Raw genomic sequence first — 20,832 nt, 5'->3', positions numbered from 1 at the left:
TGTGTGTGTGCATGTATGTATGAGTGTATTGTTATGTATATATACATGTACAGAATGTGTGTATATATATGTATTTATGTATGCAGTAAGCACTAAATTTCACGCAACTAAAAATGTTTAGGTTTATGAATTTCATGTGTTGCATACTTGTATATTATAGTAAAATTGTATGCTTGCTTATTTGTATATATGTTTGTGTTATATTAGTAACATTGTTGTTGTTCCTGTTAAAATAGTGCTACTATTATTATTAACTACTACTACTACTACTACTGCTACTACTACTACTACTACTACTACTACTACTACTACTACTAATAATAATAATAATTATTATTATTATTACTATTATTATTATTATGCTTGCGGTTTTGGTTTTATTAAAATTTATAGGAAGCCTTTCAAATTGTGGAAAAATTAATAATTGAGCAAGATTAAATTTTTTTAAATATATAAAAATAATAATAATAAAATGATAAAATTTATGTTATATGTTTATAATTATTTTTTTTCTAAAAGTCCAAAATGACATATTGCATCACAGGCTGTTCAGCACGACCTTGTATTTAATTGCCTGTCGTTGTAAAAGAGCAGCTCTCTGCCAGTTGTATGGGAGTCTGTTTAATATTTCTTGAATTGATCATCACGTCATCCAGCCGGGTTTTCTATTGAGGGAGGAGTTCTCCAGTGACGTCACGCAGTGTTTTTTATCCCCACTCAGTGCAAGGAAGAAATGGCAACGTCCGTGTTGTTTTCTTTGTTCTGATTTATAATTTTCGGGTCTAGACACTCGTCCATTCAAAGAAGCGACTGAACCAAGAAGGTACAAAATAAGATTGGATGATATCGAGATGATGGTTCAATGTAGCTTCGTCTTCTTGGTCACGCCATCTTGTTTATTTTTATATTTTTGGTTTATAAATTTCAGTAAATTTAAATTTATATTATATCTGTAAAAGATTAAATAAAAAAAATATATTGATTTAAAAATTTGTTAGCTCTTATAGACGGATCTAACCAATGTTGGCGAAGGCCAAATAATAGAAACCCTTCCGTCCCCTATAAATTTGCTACTCTGCGCTCTCATGTTGCGTCACCGAAATTGAGCATATTTTAATTATTAAAAAATTGTTAATTATTTTTAAAAATTATAATGAAAATTTATTTCTATTGAATTAATTACAAATTACATCACTTAATTAATTTTTCCTTTAACAGAGCATTGTTTTGAATGTAAAAGAGATTCAGCTGAATTCAAAATTTGAGTCGTTGATTGTTCATTTCTTAAAGTCTTATACTCGACAAGAGGAGAAACTTTCTATTAAAAAAATAATCGAATTACGTTTATAAGAAAAAAAGGAAAAGATAACCGCCGAAGATGCTGTTGGACTGAATGTCAGAGAAGAAGCATGCACAATACTGAAACAGTAGGCACAGAGGAGAGGAGAATGGAAAGAGTGGAATGCGAAACCAGCTCGCGAGCAGGAAACGTGAGGAGTGGAATCAAATCAACTGCAAATGTTATTAATTTTTATGTTTATAATTGTGCAAAATTTATATCTACAAGTACTGATTTAAACATATTAGAAACAAAATTTATAATTTTTTGCTCAAAAAGAAAAGGGAAGAGCGAGAGAGAAAGAGATAGATAGATAGATAGATAGATAGGTAGGTAGGTAGGTAGGTAGGTAGGTAGGTAGGTAGGTGGGTAGGTAGGTAGGTAGGTGGGTAGGTAGATAGGTAGGTAGGTGTAGGTGGGTAGGTAGGTAGGTAGGTAAGGTAGGTATAGGTAGGTAGAGAGAGAGAGAGAGAGAGAGAGAGAGAGAGAGAGAGAGAGAGAGAGAGATGTATGTTAGTATGTTACACTGAATGAATGTGTGAATGTGTTTTATTGATAAATCTAAGAACTCAACTAATGCAACGCAAGTATAATAATCTAGGGTCGTGTGTACTTCCTTCGTTACTCGTGCTCTTGTGATGTTGTTTGCAATATGCATGTTGTGTTGGGTTGGGCTGTTTGATGAATATGTGTTGTTTCATGTTGCTGGCTGGGAGTTTTAAATGTTATCGTTGAGTTATGTTATTAATTTTCTTGCCGTTGTTTGTGCTTACTTTGTTCTGTTGTCTGTTGTATTTTTTGCATTTCTGTTGGTTGGTTGGTTGTTTAGTTTGGACTGGATGCATCTTCGTGTGGAATAGTGTTGGATATTTGTTTGGGATGATGTTGGATGCTCATATTTACTGTTCTTCTTTTGGTCGTTTTGAGATAAACTTATTTTTGTAATTGTTGATAACAAAACAAGACCAATATTAATAACAAGAGATCATTGCTCCTATGTTGCTTCAATTGAACTAATTATACTATTATAATCAGTTTTGAACACTTATCATCAGTCAAGAGGCTCTTACACATCCCAAAACTTATCAAACAAATAAAATGGGGTCAAACAATGTGGAAATAAAGTTTATAAACGTAAATGAAAAAGTGAAGTTATTATTATGTAATGAAGTTATAATGATGTATTTTTAAATCTTTTTACCCAGTTTTCATCTTTCAAAAATTTCAACCTATACCTATAATTTTTGACTATGCAGACATTTGGGCAACAGATACAACAAAGTTGCTTTATGACGGCTGATATTTTTTTTGGTAATAATTAGATTAAATCAACAAAGTGACTGTTTTTTCTTCAGCGTTATAAATTTTTAATAATGGACCAAACTTTAAACTATATAATGACATCATCGCAAACATTAATTGATTGTTAATTTCGCTTTTATTTTCATCAACGCCATCATTTGCATTACCTTTTCAAAAGCGTTGTAAAATTTAAAAATTCATTAATAAATACTGAGGAATGTAAGAAAGGGGGAAATGATCAAAACTGATTCTTAAAATAATTTTAAAATAAATTCAGCAGCAATTTTTAACGTCGGATGGAAAAGAAATAGAGCAAAAGAATCATTACATCATTACTTGGTCATTGAGATTATATCACAAATGCACTTACACTTTTTTATTTCGGAAAAGTTGAACAAACAAACAAATGCAATGAAATATTATTGTCTCCCTGCTGCAACCCAAGCAGACGACCTACTAACCTTTTACTTGCAAACAATCAAGAGCCATCATTTTATTTATCGTATATTTATTTGAGAATGCATAATTACTTGATTGCTTTTAAACTTTGATTAAATTTTGTAGCTCAGGTAAAATGTGTTCATTAAGTAGCTCCGATAAACTGCTTAAAATTTGTTTCTTTCTCTGCTCCAAGCCACAATGGGTATGGTAAAGCGCACCGACACACACAGTACCTACACGTGCATTTTTGCACGCACTCACAAGAAAACACCTTGTCGTGAGGTGTTAAATGTTTTTGAAAATTGTTCAAAAACCATCGACTTTATTTATATGTGACTGCTTCTAACGCGTGGGTTTAGATGGACCAGATGTACCAGATGGACCAGATGTAAATGTTGAAAAGGAACGTGTATATTGTGTAGGTTTTCATGCTTCTTATGTGCAAGTAATTCTATGATATTCCTTTTAATAAATAATTTCTGAATAAGTTTAAGAACGTTTGTTTAGTTTGCATAGCAAGAAAAGTACTTAAAAAGTTCCTCCAGCCTCAATTTGTTAGTTTCCAATAGTGTGAGAAAGTGTGCACTTGTTTTTTTATAACGATTTTATTTGAGATTAAAATTACCATGAAGTTTGCTCGGGCGGCGTGATGGCTTACTGGTGTAATGCGCCTGGTCCTATATCGCAATGCGTGCAGTAACCAGGTTCGATCCCCGCCTATCCCATGCTTTGTATGTGATGCATCGTTTGGCACGCATTCATATAGGACGTTTGTGTGTTGCTGATTCCTCCGAACTTCAACCTAGATTACGTGCATAGCTCAACTAATTGAAAAGATCTATGAAAATGCAAATATAATGCAAAATCATACGGAAAGCGCAGCCGCATACATAAGTACACATAATAACACAAACAAGCATATAGACAAACAAACACAATCACGTCACGCATACACTCGCTCACGCACAAGTACGCAAACACATACAAATGCAAACAGACGGTTACACGTGCGTCCAACGAGCATACAAGATTACAAACAATACAAACACATGCACACAAATACATAGAAACACATTTCAACATCATCTTCGGATCTACCACTGAGCCCACCCACATATTAGCAAACATAATCAACACATTTGCGAATACAATTAAATTCTTCCAAGCAGACAGACAAGGTTAGACAGACAAATACAAAAAGCAAATAAACAGATAGACAGACAAACATAAAAACAGACAAACATAAAAACAGACAAACAGATAGACAGGCAACCAGATAGACAGACAAACAGATAGACAGACAACCAGATAGACAGACAACCAGATAGACAAGCAGGAGAAAGATGAAGCACATTATCGGTCACTGACTGACACGCCGAGTTAATTAAAGGCTCCTAATGTCGTTGATTGTCTTTTTAATGTATTTTAAACATAATTAAATTCAATACATAAACTTAAATTTTTATTTTTTGTGCAATTTTTTTTTGTAATTCACTTTTTGCGTGTTGTGGTGAATGTTAATAAAATAAAAGACATTGCCTGAAAACGAAAATTTACTTATCACCATTATCACTTATCACATCATTCAAATAGAAACAAAAAAAAAATTAACCATAAAAAATTTTTGGAAAAAGGTCTAGGTTATCTCAACTAATTTAGGATACTTTGACGTCACTGAGTTCGAAAACGATGATAGTTTCTTTAGAGTTGTTCAATTTTTTACGCAAAGATGATTTCAAATAAGGACTGTTTGGCGTGTAAAACCAATGCATTTTTGCAACATTAATCGGTTGATTTTTTACAATAGCTCCCATCAGAAATAAAATGATTGTACAAAACGGTACATTGATTACATGTGACATATGTTGATCATATTATATAGATACATAAAAATAAAACATAAATTCGGGATGAAAACTTTCGTTTCCCAGAAAGCCTAGCATGTACAACACCAGGGATATTCCTCTTTAGAGTTCAACAGTAATCCGCTATCATCACTGAATCCCATCTTGCCTGATACCTGATTTCAATTTCCCGCATGTCCCTTTGGAACCTCTCTCCCTGTTCACCGCTCATCGGTTCCCGGAGCAAGTAACCATTATATCTTTCTGTACAACAATTTTATTTTCATGTTTCACGGTAAGTTGAAAATCTATCAAGAGTGTTGGCAGGGTTTACGACGTAATTTTGGGGCATGTGAAGAGCTCTTTTAATGTTCAGTTTGACGAAATTGGGTTCTCTGTCAGTAATGGTTGTGTTGTCTAGTCTAATATTTAACGTGTGAAAGTTGTAGCGTGTGCGGGACGAAAGTGGTCAAGAACTGCACCGTGTGTAGGTGCATGGTGAGACGACGTGACAAAATTGACAATTAAGCGCCGGGTTGGAAGTGAGGTTGTCATTTTTTGTTGTGTATTTATTTTTGGTTTATTGATGTCAATTAGGACTGCTTCTGCAATTTTAAGATGCGTGTAGTTGCTGTTCTGGTATATTACTTTGGTGTTGCTGTCGAGGATTTCACGGCTAATTGTGATTGAGTGTGTTGAGTCCAAATGAGATTTGATAGCACCACTCTGTTTATGCATCGTAAGCCTTCTAGTCAGTGAGGTAGTAGTAATCCCGATATATGAGTCATGTTGACGTGCACAGCCGTCAAAGGGGCAATTAAATTCATATATTACGTGATTACGCTTTAACTCAGAGTTATCTTTAGGACTGCAGTTGTTTTTCAGTATTAGGTGAGACGTCAACCTTCCACTTCCAACCCGGCGCTTAACCAACAACGAAAACAAAGAAGTAATAAAAACTAGCATCGTAAATAGTGACAAAGAAGAATATGATGCTATCGATGAAGAAAAAGAGACCAAAGAAGATGACCAGCCAATAAAGAAACCTGACACCTAATTCGCATCAAAGTTCAATTTTACAACACCAAAGTTAATTTTTACAACGTCAAAGTTCATCTTGACAAAGTCAATATTTCCCTATATATACAGCAGGAGCACTGATGATGATTCATTCGGAATCGAAATATGGCCTTATTTGCAGCATGAATTCGAAAATGAAGGAATTTGAATTTTAATAAACTAAACGTTCACCAAAAAACTTTAGTGAGAAAAATCGAAAAAACGAACTACAAACATATTAACGCCAAACATTCGGTAGAATTTATAGAATATTGTAAAAATTATGGTCTATTACCAATATATATATATATATATATATATATATATATATATATATATATATATATATATATATATATATATATATACATACATAATTTTCTGTGCGAGTGGTGGTTCTTGTATTTCATAACAAACTTGAGTTAATTTGCGGTTTTCTGGCGTTATTTTTGTTTCAAAGTAATTTTAAGTTGCTTTAAATTTGTTGAAGTTCGTTATTTTTCTATAAGTTTTTTTTTAATTAGTTTTAAATTCGGTTAATTTAGTGAATTAAAAACTAAATTATAATTGGAAAATTTTACTTAAATTTTGACCTTGTTTGCTTGTCTGTAATTCGTTGACGAGGATAAGTTTATCTGCATTGTTTTGAAAACTAGTTCAATTAATAGGTTTACCTGTGTTGTTGTTTTTGTGTACGTACATTATGGGTACCCGAGACAAATGTAAATGTAAAAACACTACTAATAAAGACTGTCAGCAATGTAAACTGTGTGAATTGATTTATCACGAACTTTGTTCAGGTTTGCGATGTGCTCAATGTGGAGAATCATTTCGTTACAAATGTTTGTCGATGACAAGTGAAGATTATGACTTCATAAAGAAATGTCGCAACTTAATCTTTAAATGTGATAATTGCATTGATTCCTTGCCATCCGTAGAGCAACTGGTAAAGAATTTTGATGAAAATAATAAAGTTTTGCTTAAAGAGATAAGTAAATTACATAAAATGAAAGAAAGCATGAAGTCCGAAATTAATGATTTCAAAGTGAAACTTGTTGCTGAAGATAATAATGAATTGCGTACGTTAGAAAAATCAAGAGTAGAATTATGCGATGAAATGAAAAATTTCAAAACTGAATTAAAATCTTCCTGGTCTGAGGTCGTCAGTCGTGAAGTGAAAAAAAACATCGATGTAATAAATATCGAGGTAAAGAAAAATGTTGATGTGATAAATACAGAGGTTAAATGTTTGCAAGAAACATTAAACGAATCGGCTGAACAAAAGGAACGCGAGAATAATATGATGATCTTCCGCTTGAAAGAAAGTGATGCTGACAAAAAACACGTTTTGAAGATCCTTAACCACCTTTCTGACGGTGTTATAACTGACAAGAATGTCATAAAATTAATAAGAATTGGTAAAAGAAGTGAACATGTCATTAGACCAATATTGCTAAAATTTGATGATTTAAGACTCAAGGATTTACTTTTTAAAAATATAGGTAAAATGAAAACAATTGGTGATGATCTCGCACAGGTAAGGTTAAGTCATGATCTTACCAGAGAACAAAGAAATCAATTAAAAAAATTCCTTGAGGAGGCTCAGAAAAAGACTGTTGATAGTAAAGGGGATTTTTTGTTCAAAGTTCGAGGAGATGTGGGAAAGTGGCGGGTTGTGAAAATACCAGCTGGAAAGATATAGCAATAATAGGTGGTAGATTGGGCGCTAGATCGAATATAAGTACATTGGTTTTTAATAATTGTAACTTAAAGCATAAAGATAATTATGGCATCTCAAATGATTTTGTGATTTTTGGTTTATTAAATATTAGGTCATTGGTTGGGAAAGTTGATAGTATTTATGAATTGATTTACGGTGGTATGGATGTTTTGGTGTTAGTGGAGACATGGCATGGGTTGGCTGGTGATGTTGCAGTTGGGTTGGCCAAGCCACCTGGTTTCTCCTTTGTCGATTTTGTAAGACCGCATGATCCTGCACACGGGGGATTGGTTATTTATTTCCGATCCACTTTTGGTTGTAATAAAATAACTCTGCCGGTGTTCACTACTTTTGAGGCCATTGCAATAAAGTTAAAAATAGAACGATATAATTTCATATTGCTATCCATATACAGACCTGGTTCAGCACAAATATTTACGTCATTTTTTAACGAACTTATATCAGTATTAGAACACATTACAATGATGAATATTATCTTGATGGGTGACTTTAATGTTCATGTGGAGAGAATGGATGACCCTCATACAATACGTTTGTTAGAAATATTTGATATGTTTGATCTGGTCAACCATGTGAAAGGCAAAACTCATTCTCATGGTGGTACACTGGACCTTATTGTCAGCTCCCGTAGTTTTCCTGTTGCTGAGATATCGATTCATCCCAGTGAAGTATACTCCGACCATGGTTGTATAGTAGCAAAAATAACGATTCCTCGATCATGCGGTAATTTTGTAAAGAAATTGGCTCGATCATGGAAAGATCTAGATGAAGATCAGTTCAAAGAAAGCATCTTAAAATCGGCTATTGCAGGTACATGTCAGGGGAGTGATGTTGAAGCTGAACTGATGTTGTTTGAGAATGAACTAAAAAGTATAGTTGACAAATTAGTTCCACTCCGGGAGATTCATATCAAATGTAATCATGCTGCACCATGGTTTGATGCGGATTGTTTGCGTGCAAAAAGAGTGTGCAGGAAACTTGAAAGACATTATAGAAAATGTTCATCAGCTACAAGTCGTAATAACTGGGTGAATTCATTGAGGCAAAAAAATGCGCTTTTTTCTGATAAGCGTACACATTTTTTAAAAAATCAATTTAAGAACATCAACAATTCTAAAGAATTTTGGCAGGCAGCTAACAGAATCCTATGCGGAGACAAGAATAATATCAATTCTGATGTTGATCTAAACCTGACTCCTTCTGAATTCATGCGTTTTTTGTTGATAAAACAAATAAAATTATTCGTACCACAGATGTTGATTGTGATCCATCACTTGATGACAATAGGTCAAATATCAACTGCCTTTCATCGTTGCCAAAAATTACTCAGACTGATCTCAAAAGGATTATAAATGGTTCACCATCAAAAACAAGTGTTCTTGATATAATTCCAACACACATTTTAAAAAAAACATATTGACTTGTTTATCAGTTACCTAACCAGTTTTGTTAATTTATGTCTGGAATCAGGACAGTTTCCTTGTGGTCGGAAGCATGCCGTGATTAAACCAATTTTGAAAAAAATAATTTGGATGGTAATGATATTTCAAACTATAGGCCAATATCGAATCTTTCATTTATTTCAAAGATTATTGAGCGTGTTGTTGCTGAAAGTCTGTTGACTCATTTAACAAAAAACGGCCTTATGCCAATTCACCAATCAGGCTACAGGTGATTTCATTCGACAGAGACGGCGCTGTTACATGTTTTTTCCAAACTGATTTCAGGAATGGATGCCCAGAATATTTCACTGTTGTCATTCCTGGATATGACAGCGGCATTTGATTGCGTCAATCACAGTATATTGTTGAAGAAGTTATATTATAATTTTGGATTTTGTGATTCGGCATCTGCATGGTTCCAGTCTTACTTACTAGACCGAACTCAGCAAGTTCAGTTTAAGGATGTTTCATCAGAAATAAGCGTGGTATCTTCTGGGGTCCCTCAAGGTTCGGTGTTAGGACCCATTCTGTTTTTGCTATACACTTCGGACTTAGCCAAGATAATAAATTCACATGGATTGAACTATCATGCGTTTGCTGATGATGTTCAGGTGATTGTAACATGCCGGCCCCAAGTGTTTCAGCGTGAAATAGATAGATTTGTTACATGTTTGATGGACGTAGAACGCTGGATGTCAAGAAATTCTCTTAGATTGAATCAGTGCAAAACCCAGTTGCTCCCGGTTGGCACGTGGCAGCAGCTATCAAAACTAGATGTTCACTCTGTAAAAGTAAAAAATTTTGAAATAACTTTTGCAAAACCGCATCAAATTTGGGAGTTTTGTTTGATTCTCATCTTACAATGAAAGAGCATATCAAAAACATATCAGTTTCTAGTTTGGCTCATCTTAGAGGCTTGTACAGAGTCAGACGATATTTAGACAGGGCTGATATAGAAACATTGGTACATGCTCTTATAACGTCCCGCCTTGATTATTGTAATAGCTTGTTTTACAAACTACCCCAGACATCAATAGCTATTCTGCAATCAGTTCAGAATCGTGCGGCTAAACTGGTGACAGGCAGACTAAAGTTTGATCATGTTACGCCGATATTGAATCAACTTCACTGGTTATCAATCAATAAAAGGATAGTCTATAAAATAGCATTAATAACATTTAAATCATTAAATGGCTTGGCTCCAGATTATATGTCCGATCGGTTTGTCAAGAAAACAACCTCCACGAACACCAGTTTAAGATCAGATGATAGGAACCTTTTGATGGTACCAGCTCATCGTTTGCAGACGGGATTGCGTGATATTGCTGTTGCCGGACCGATGATTTGGAATGCATTGCCAGATCCACTGAGAATACCAGGAGTTTCTCTTGACAATTTTAAAAAGGATTTAAAAACTCATTTATTTTCTTTAGTTTAAAATTTTTGGTACATTTTTTGTTTTGTTTATCCACTCGTATAATGTTTTACTGATGTGAGCGCTTTTGAGATTTTTCTTTTCTTTTTTTAATTAGCGCTATATAAATGATCTTTAATAATAATAATAATATATATATATATATATATATATATATATATATATATATATAAATAACTAGCTGGGTCGTAAACAAACGAAACTGATTGTAAAAATATATGAATGATTAAACGAATAAATTAACAAACGAACGAACGAATAAAAGAATGAAAGAAAAAATAAATATATATATATATAATTGAATAATTAGAAGTGCAAAAATAAGAATGGATGAAAAAATGAATGGACGAACGAATGAATGTAAGATAACCTGCACCGTGTTATACTTTAAAATGATTGGTCGCCAGACATATTGACCTAATTGAATGTTGTTGATGCAAACCAGCGAAACACATAAACACTTTCTCGTTTAATAACACTGCGAGCACCTGCAACACAGCACAAGCAATCAACGCAACATCAACAAAGCACACATTTATACGCATATTACAAATAGAAGAATATTAAAAAACACAAAATTTTGAAAAATAATATATCTTTAAGAATAAAAAACAAGCAGTTGAAAAATCAGTAGGCGATCCATGTCTATCCAACATTTCTTCATCAATATAAGGTCCACTCTATTGTCCAAATTCAAGTGCTTGCTTGTGTGTGTGTTTGTGTGTGTATGTTTGTTTGTCTGTGTCTGCAATGAAAATTTTATGAAACTACCATTATTAGCTTCAATTTGTATTATTTTCTGTAACTATGTACGTAGCATGATATTAACTTGTAAATAAACTGATTAATAATTATAAGTGCCTCGTAAATCTGCTGACAATATTTTTAAACTAAGACCTCATCCTATCTATTCCATTATAATTGTAAATGAAAATACATTCATTTTGGTTGTTAAGACATTTGAATTTGAACAAAAGATTGAACTTTACATTGATAAAGCAATGTTGGACAGACATGAACCGCCTATTGTTTTTTCAACTGCTTGTTTTTTAATCTTAAAAAGATATTATTTTTTAATATGACAAATTTTATTAACACGCATAAATGTATGTATTAGTTCGTAGTCTTGAAAGTTAGTAATTGAAGTCAATTAATGCAAAAGTAATAACAAGCTTTGAAAATAATAAAAAAATTCTGATGCTAAAAATTACAATGCTATATTAAGTGATATATATATATAAAGTTAGTTAGTAAAAAAAATCAACATATCAACGCGTTCACATGAATAATAAGTTTTGAATTAATATTTTTCTCGATTTTGCAATCAATTATTTTATCATTAGTACTAATTTATTCAGATTACATAAAAATTTTAACTATTTTGGTTTGCACTTATATTTACATACACACGCACACGCGCAAACAAACTTACGTACACACACACACACACACACACACACACACACACGCATATATATATATATATATATATTTATTTATTTATATAGACATATAATATTGTTGAAAATCACAGCATGTTCCAGGTTAGTTAGCTCCCTGTTTAATTTTTCTAACGGTAGATCGTAAATCATTGTCAAATTTCTTGAGTTCAAAACCAAAATTTTTATTTGTTTTAAACATGATAGAACAATGAAGCTTTTTTCGGTATTCCTATGTTCGAATTGATACGTTGTGTATGTGGCCGAATGCTCATGTATATATATATATATGTATATATATATATACATATATATACACTGTGTCTATACTATATATAGTATATATATAGTATATATATAGTATATATATATATATATACAGACACAGTATATATATATATATATATATATATATATATTTAGGAACGAGGTTTTCAGAAATGCAAATTTCATTGAAATTGTTTGCCCATTTTGCATTAATTAACTTCTTTATAAGACATTCAACGAGGCGGTATTGTTTGAGTTCATATTTATCTAAAACTGGAATAAAGCTAACAGCGCTGTTTCGGCGTAATGCCATCTTCAGAGCCTAAATATTGTTTAAACATATAATTTAATTAAAGTAAATGCCTAATGTAAAATGTGAAAATATAGAAAATAAAATATGTATTAAATTGTGAAATAAATTAACCTTGTTGTAAATATCATAATAACTAAAGTTTATGTAGATTATATAAATAAAATAATGTAATTTAAATAAAATGTTTAGTAAAATAATTAAAATATAGAAATTTTATAAAAGTTTTAACATGGTTGAGAAAACGTTAGTGAAAACTAATTACGAATGACATGTGCGCCAGATATATAATATTGCTGTGTATGCGTTGTGAATACAACTATTGCGGTTGAATATGTGTGATACGAGTTTCCACATCAGACCTACGGATACATAGTTAAATATAAATACATATATGTACATGCAAGATACATATCTATGTATAGATCAAGTATTAGGTATCACATAATACATCCAACGACGCGATGACGGTTGTCGGATGACGCTGGGTCACAAACTGCGTGTTGATGGGTTGAAATGTATTCAACGTAGGATGATATTCATATCGTTGTGGTACACGCAGATCCTGTGGATCAACCCCAACGGCAACAGTAGGTGTGAGATCGTGATATTGAGAAAACAATTGCAAAGTGTGATCAAAGCTGTTATATTGTTTATTGAGTGAGGGTTTATGCTTGTTGATATGAAGGGCTTCTTTAATTTTAAGGCGAACTGGATCGGGTTCATAATCAAGGATCGTTGTGTTGGGATCCAATATGTTCCTCGTAAGCGGTTGATGATGTACCCGTTCCATATGGTCCTTAATGGCACCATTCTGTGTATGCATGATATTCTGTGTATATATATAGACACTATATATATATATATATATATAGTGTCTATACTTTGTTAATTCTTTGTTTGTTGAATGTGAATACTTAACGATCATTCAACTAGTTATTACGATCTTCAACTTTGTGCAATATAACACTTTTAGGTGTTTTCATTATCGATGATTCCTCTGTTTCTGAATTTATTAGTGGTAAGGATTCCAATTGCCCGTTGTTGAATATTTATTATCGGATGTCTTTGTTCTCTGAGTATTGTCTCGGCTAGTCGTAAATTATAATGGTTGTTATTGTAATGTAAGATTTCAATATTGTTGTCCAAGATTTGTCTAGTAATTTTAGTTTTGTGTTTCTCTTTCATGCGATTCTTTATAGCGCCAGTTTGTGCGTGCATCGTGAGTGTTCTCGATAGCTTTGTTCTCGTCATGCCGTCGTGCCCGCACTCACCATTATTACATTTGAACGAATATATTAAATGACTATGATTCATTATCGATTCTGGTTTACTAGTGAAGTTGTTTTTCATCACAAGAGATGACGTTCTTTGGTTGGAGTAGTATATTCGTAGTTCAATACTATTGTTTTCGTTGGTTGCTTGGACGTTATTTTTGATGACACTTTTCATAATTTTTTTGTCCTGTTTGAAAGCAGTTGCCATGTGGTTCTTATAATATATTACTATGTTATTATTGGTAGTTGATTTAAAGTTTCGTTAAAGTACCGTTAAGTTTTCACATTAAAGAATTAACATTGTAGAGACACAGTACATATAAATATATATATATATATATATATATATATATATATATATATATACGGTTGAAGATTACACCCCATTTTGCAGTTAGAAGTTTTTTAAATAAAATTTCAACAACACGAAGCTGTTTTGTTTCAACTTTATTAAACTGTGAAGTTTGGCTGACGGCCGTTTCTTACCATGCACGTACAGCAAGGCGCTATCAAGGATCACTTCAATAAGCAGCACAACATACCAGTTACTCGAAAAATTCTTGATAATAACACTAGCATACTTTGTAATGAACGTCGTCCCTCAAGACTCAAAATAAAGACTCATCCTCAATAATAAACCAACAATCAACACGCAGTCAGACAATTTCGCCCACGTCTTACAACTTTTTACTTAATATCGCGACATTGTACTGCCTCAATTGCCAAACGTCATCAATAACCAGCAACTACACACCAAATATAAATACGAATATAACACACAAGAACGCACCATTAACAACAATCCGTTTGTCTCTTCACGCCATAAAACTCAAACAATTTGTTCACTAACTTCATTATTTGCCACGCCTTAATATTTCTTTATACATATTTATTGCTAAATAATATTATATCCAATTGTTAAATATCTAATAATTCTTCAATAAATTGTCATATCATTAAATATTATTATCGACTTCCCATAATTTCTGCATTACTTCTTGTCACTATGCTAACTTTCTACACTTCAACTACGATAATACAAAAACAATTTTTTTCATAATTTTTCTTTTAAATTTATTCGTTTATTTTATTTTCAACAATATAATGAGTTAATTTTAAAATATAGGTTGTTATTCATTTATTTATTCATTTTAATATCTAATATTCTATTTACTATTTCTTATAATTTATATTATTAACTCCTCATTTGGTTTTACAATCTAGGCTCCGACGATGGCATTAGCCGAAACGGCCGTCAGCCAAACTTCACAGTTTAATAAAGTTGAAACAAAACAGCTTCGTGTTGGTGAAATTTTATTTAAAAAACTTCTTACTGCAAAATGGGGTGTAATCTTCAACCGTACATGTTTATCTGAGAACCTCATACCAAATTATATATATATATATATATATATATATATATATATATATATAGTCTTAATCCAATATATATATACATATATACATAGTTGTTAATATCTCTTGACAAATTTTAACTTTCATACATGCATAAATGTATAGTTTGCTCGTAGTCTTGAATGTTATTAATTATACAGCTACCGTATAAGATAGAACGTTAAGAAAGACTGGAATCCAGGTTTGCTGTTCATTCAACTGTTGTTGAACTAATCTTATAGTGGCCGTTATTATATCAGCAAGTGCAATACCAGAGCAATTGTTAATATTCTTGCTATTGTTGTTTATATTGTTGGTGCTGTCATTGTGATTATTTTCTTTCGGTGATTCTATCTGACGTTTCAGTCAGTGTTGTCACTCTTTCATTCTACCAAGCAAACCAACCCAACTAGTATATTATTGTCTCATTGCTTGGTTAGCATAGTTTATAAAAACAAAATTTACGTGAATTTTAATTATATTCTAATCGTTCAATGTAAGACTCTACAAAACGACGGTTGATTCCACGATTCCACCAGGCAGATCATCACTGCCAGCTTCATTACAACGACAGCGGCGGTGTAGTTGTTGTCGGTCATCTACCGCTAAACATACTACTTCCTTCTACAACCCCTACTTCCTTCTACCACCACCACCACCACTACTACTACTACTACTACTTCTACTACTACTACTACTACTATCACTTCTACTTTTAACACTATTACTGCTGCTACTACTACTACTACTACTACTACTACTACTACTACTACTACTACTACTACTACTACTACTTAGCTTCTGAAATCAACTCATTAGAGGTTTAATGCAAACTCATTGCAACAATACACAACAACTGCTATTATTAACCACTACGACAACTGTTGATGTTTCTATTTTGTAGCCGTTAATAAATTATAAACATTAGATGCTATAGCATTATTTCACAAGGCACTTCAAGCAGGCAGCTAACGTGCCTCCGAGCAAAGCAAACCGTCCGACGGAGCTTCGGTGCGAGTGCCAACAACTGATGTATCACGTCAACTGGCGGGCAATTTTCGCACCCGAATAGCAACAATTGATATAAATTTTTCAGTTATAACAATACCGGTAGGTTAAATTGACATTTCAACCACCCATCATTCTCTGCTAATTTCATAATTTCACTGATAAGTTGCTTGTCAATAAATAAAATAAAATAAAATTGTAATTAAACTGAGTAAATATAATAACAAATTAATTCAGCTGATTAAATCTACCAGAGCTAGTAAAAATCGGGGGCTTAGTGTGTCTAATCAATATTGTTCAATTCATTTCCGAAGAAGAATTGAATATAAAACTTCAGATAATTGTGTGTTCAACTTAATTAAATAATTTGAGATACAAGTTTAAAAATACAATTAGCAACACGTCTGTATAACCTTTTAAATAAACTTATAACGATGTCCAATTGTTTCACTTATGAACGTGGTTGCCATAATTTTTAAATTATCAGCAACGGTTTAATGAAATCAAATCTTGTTATGAAAAAAATATATTCACAATTTTTTACGATGTTCCTGGCAGTTTCAACAAATAAATAGATCGTTTGTTTCGTATTTCCACTGATGCAAAGTTTTTTTAAAACACATACACATACCACATACACACACACACACTGCACCACACGCACATACACACACCACACACGGACCACTTTCTATTCCTCTCCAAAAACATTCACATGTACTTTCATGAGTCAGTATCACAGTTTCGAGTGCATTATAAATTGTAAGGCCAGAGACAGAAGGCTTACGCACAATGAATTATTATTTACGCATGCAGACACAGCAGTTTAAATTTTATTGCAGTGAGAAGAGACGCGCAACTCTTCCTCTTATCTTCGTTTATAAGAAGCTCATACAGTGGCGTAGCTAGCGAGTGCTGAAGCTTGTCAGATATCCACCTCACCCATCGTGCGCAAACGGTTAACGTGTGTGAGTGTGTGTATTAATATATCTATATATATATATATATATATACATATATATATTTATGTGTGTGTGCGTGCGTGTGGTGTGTATGTGTTATTTTGCACGTCTGCCAGTGTTTTCGGCTGTATGTTTGGCAAGAAGTCAATGAACAAGGCCAACCTCAAATTGTTTCAACACCATTATGGCGGACATTTAAAATTAAAATAAAACTGTAATTCCAACCGATATTTAATCATTTTTTAAAGCATTGGTACACATCAAACATTCAGTTAAACAAGTTTTCGTAATATTAAGTATTGTTTAATTAGCTACAAACAATTTTTGATAATAGTAGGAATTGTTATACTTCCTTTCGTGTCTGTTAAACTAATGGATATTCAACTGGTCTCAAGCTGATGAGATAAATGCTTGATTGATTTTAACTGAATTAAAACTACTTGCATTCTGGCAACATTGATGGCACGTACTTCGGCCTCGTCGCCGTTGGCTCTTCATTTAAAAAATTATGCTGCTAATTTATGAAACATTCAAAACATAACAAGCCAACGAGCACGCCCCCGAATGAATGAATTTAACACCTAATTAAATTTTGCAGACGAAATGAATGTAATTTTTCAGACTTTTAAATCATTTCTAGTTCAATATTTTATTTAATTTGTTTGTCTGTCTGCAATGAGCAGCAACTGAAGTTTGTTGACATAAAATGTGACAATTAACGAAAAGCAAAGATAAATTATATGGAGCTTATTGAAAAATATATTTGCTTGTTAAAATGTTTTTTTTAAAAAACTTTGTGTACTCTGATGCTCTAAATACATCAGCCCTGCAATCCCATCAAACTAACTATAGATTTCATTGAAATACTTTTATTATAATTAATTTGCAAGCAATGCTAACACAGAGAATGTAAGGAGAATAAATCATTAGCATTTGAATTAATGAATTAAGATGAATGTGGCACAGAGCACCAAATTAAAGTTGCCCTGGAGAGTTTTATTGCTCAGTCGATACATTTGATGTCTGGCACTAGAAGTGATTCGGAGGCAATTTAGATGCAATCGATAAAAGTTGAAAGCTGCCTATGGGACTTGAGCATAAATTTTAAATAATTGCTCTTTAATTCAAATTAATTGTCCTTGCGCCCCCTGTCGGTCGGTCGCTACAATGTGTGTGTGCTTGCTGTTTGCAATGTGAAAGCATTTGTTCACGTTCACACATATTTCGACGCAATTTTTTTAATTTTTTGTGTTAGATAATGCAAAAATATTTTCAAAAATCAGTTTCAGTCACAAAAATTTCATTAAAACAAAAAAGAAAACTCATGCCACGGTGCGCCTCTTGTTTTTAAATCTTTTCATCGTCTGACTCGTCTTAATTGTTGGATTTTTATTCTTTAATTTACGTAGTTCTAAAACATTTAATTTTTTCCAATTTAAAATTACTCAAGTGAATGAGTGCAATAAATCTTTCCCCGACGAAAGTCTGCCTACCACACCGTGCTGCACGTCATACGTACGATAACGTACATACATACATACATACATACATACATACATACATACATACATACATACATACATACATACATACATACATACATACATACATACATACATACATACATACATACGAAACGAAACGAAACGAAACGAATTTTTATTTGCTTCTCAAAATTAATCTAAAAAAAAGAGAAAAAAAAGAATTCTCTCCCCTTTATATCAATAGGAAGAAGACAGGATGACCACAGTAGAGTTCTTTTCAGAAACTCATCGAGTGTGACCACCTTGGCATAATTTTTAAAATGTTATAAATTTTCAACAGAATTTAAACGTAATTTCAGAAACAAAAAATTTATGTTTTAAACTTAAGTAAATATTCTTTTAACTTTTTTTAAAAATTGTTTAACGAAATAAATTCAAAATTAAATCCACTGTTTAAAATTTCGTTCCAGATTCTTGGTCCCTTGCAATACACGTGAGAAAACAAAATATTCGTTTTCGATTTGTTAGAGACAAGATTATTTTGTTGCCGACATTGTTGTTTCATCTTGAAATAACTGTTAAATAAATCAGGTAATCGATTGGTTAACTGTTTATAAACAAAAATCATCAGAATGCTGAGTTTCGAGAAATTCAAGTTTCGCGTGCTGTTGAACAGTGGTTGGCTGTGTTCAAATCGTTTGGATCTCGTTATCAATCTAACTGCTCTTTTGATTAATATTTCTATTGGTAAGGTTGATGTGTGGTACGATGAAGCCCATACAATGTTGCAGTAGTTTATTAACGGAATGCACAGGGAATTATACAGAAGATTCAAACAGTTTTTTGGCAAAAATGATTTTACTCTGTTTATCATTCCTATTGACTTTGAAAGTTTGGATGATACTTGTTTTATGTGATGTTTGAAGGAGAGTTTCTGATCGAGCTGCATGCCTAGAAGTTTTAAACACTTTGTTTCAACAATTGTGTTGTTACCTAGGATGATTTTATACGGCTCCTTGTAATTTAGATATTGTACGGGTCCAAAAACCATCATTTGGCTTTTTGGACTGTTAATTGAAAGTTTATTGGCTTCGAACCAAGAGATTATGTTTTTTAACTCTCTGTTTGTTTCCTCAATAAGTTCTTTCATTGATCTGCCGCTGCTAAAAACATTCGTGTCATCAGCATAAATTACGTAGTCAAAAAACGCTGATGCAGCTGGAAGATCGTTTATGTACAATATAAATAACAAAGGACCTAGGATGCTTCCTTGAGGCACACCGTTGTTGTTTCCGAGCAGACTGGAAATTTCATCGTTCACATAGACAAATTGTTTTCTTTCTGTTAAGTAGCTACGAAACCAATGCAGTGATGTATTTCTAAAACCGTACTTTTCCAACTTGTTGAGCATGATGTCGTGGTTGATGCAATCAAATGCTTTCGACAGATCTAAGCACGTTCCAATGACAAATCTCTTACATTCAGTATTGATACCAATCTTGCGAACTAGTTCTACGATTGCTAATTCTGTAGAAAATTTCTCTCTGAAACCAAATTGGTAATTTGACAAAATATTATTTTTTTGCAAAAAACTAGTCATTCGTCGGTGCATTAGTTTTTCAAGTATTTTTGAAAATGCTGGCAAGAGTGATATAGGGCGAAAATTTGATAAATCTGTTTTTCCTTTAATTTTTTCAATAGGAATTACCTTGGCGATTTTGAGACAGCTTGGAAATTTGCCCTTTTCAAAAGATAGATTTATCAAATATTCTAGAACAAACACAGTAGAATGAATCGTAGAGACGACAATTTTTGTTGGTATGTCATCGTAGCCACTTGATGTTTTTTGTTTCAAAGATTTTGTTGTTGCAATGATCTCATCAGCCGTTGCGTATCTACAAAAAAACGAGTTGGAAACAAATGTCTTGAAGTAATTCTTCCAGTGAGAATTCCGTGGAATGAGCTTCAGTAAATTCGGTGCTAATTCAACAAAATAATTATTTAAAGCATTTGCTGGGTCAGATATTTCAATTTCTTCATTTGTTAATTTTTGTATTCTATACGGGTTTTACGTCTTTTCCGTTTTT

At 32.6% G+C, this 20,832-nt stretch overlaps 3 protein-coding genes across 3 annotated transcripts; 2 read left to right on the top strand and 1 right to left on the bottom strand.

Annotated features, from left to right (window-relative positions):
* Window positions 1-6,688: 6,688 nt before the first annotated feature.
* HELRODRAFT_158762 (hypothetical protein) lies at window positions 6,689-7,687 on the top strand (the record flags this gene model as incomplete). The annotated part of the gene is made up of 1 exon (XM_009010752.1): window positions 6,689-7,687. The coding sequence occupies one exon, from the start codon at window positions 6,689-6,691 to the stop codon at window positions 7,685-7,687; it is 999 nt and encodes a 332-aa protein (XP_009009000.1).
* Window positions 7,688-7,866: 179 nt separating this feature from the next.
* On the top strand, window positions 7,867-11,170 carry HELRODRAFT_158761 (hypothetical protein; the record flags this gene model as incomplete). The annotated part of the gene is made up of 2 exons (XM_009010751.1): window positions 7,867-8,536; window positions 11,049-11,170. 2 exons carry the CDS (start codon window positions 7,867-7,869, stop codon window positions 11,168-11,170), a joined length of 792 nt encoding a protein of 263 aa, XP_009008999.1.
* A 1,882-nt stretch (window positions 11,171-13,052) lies between these two features.
* HELRODRAFT_158760 (hypothetical protein) lies at window positions 13,053-13,412 on the bottom strand (the record flags this gene model as incomplete). The annotated part of the gene is made up of 1 exon (XM_009010750.1): window positions 13,053-13,412. The coding sequence occupies one exon, from the start codon at window positions 13,410-13,412 to the stop codon at window positions 13,053-13,055; it is 360 nt and encodes a 119-aa protein (XP_009008998.1).
* Window positions 13,413-20,832: the final 7,420 nt, after the last annotated feature.

This window comes from Helobdella robusta (assembly GCF_000326865.2).
Source record: "Helobdella robusta unplaced genomic scaffold HELROscaffold_1, whole genome shotgun sequence".
NCBI lineage: Eukaryota > Metazoa > Annelida > Clitellata > Rhynchobdellida > Glossiphoniidae > Helobdella > Helobdella robusta.
This window is presented reverse-complemented; position numbering and strand designations above follow the sequence as displayed.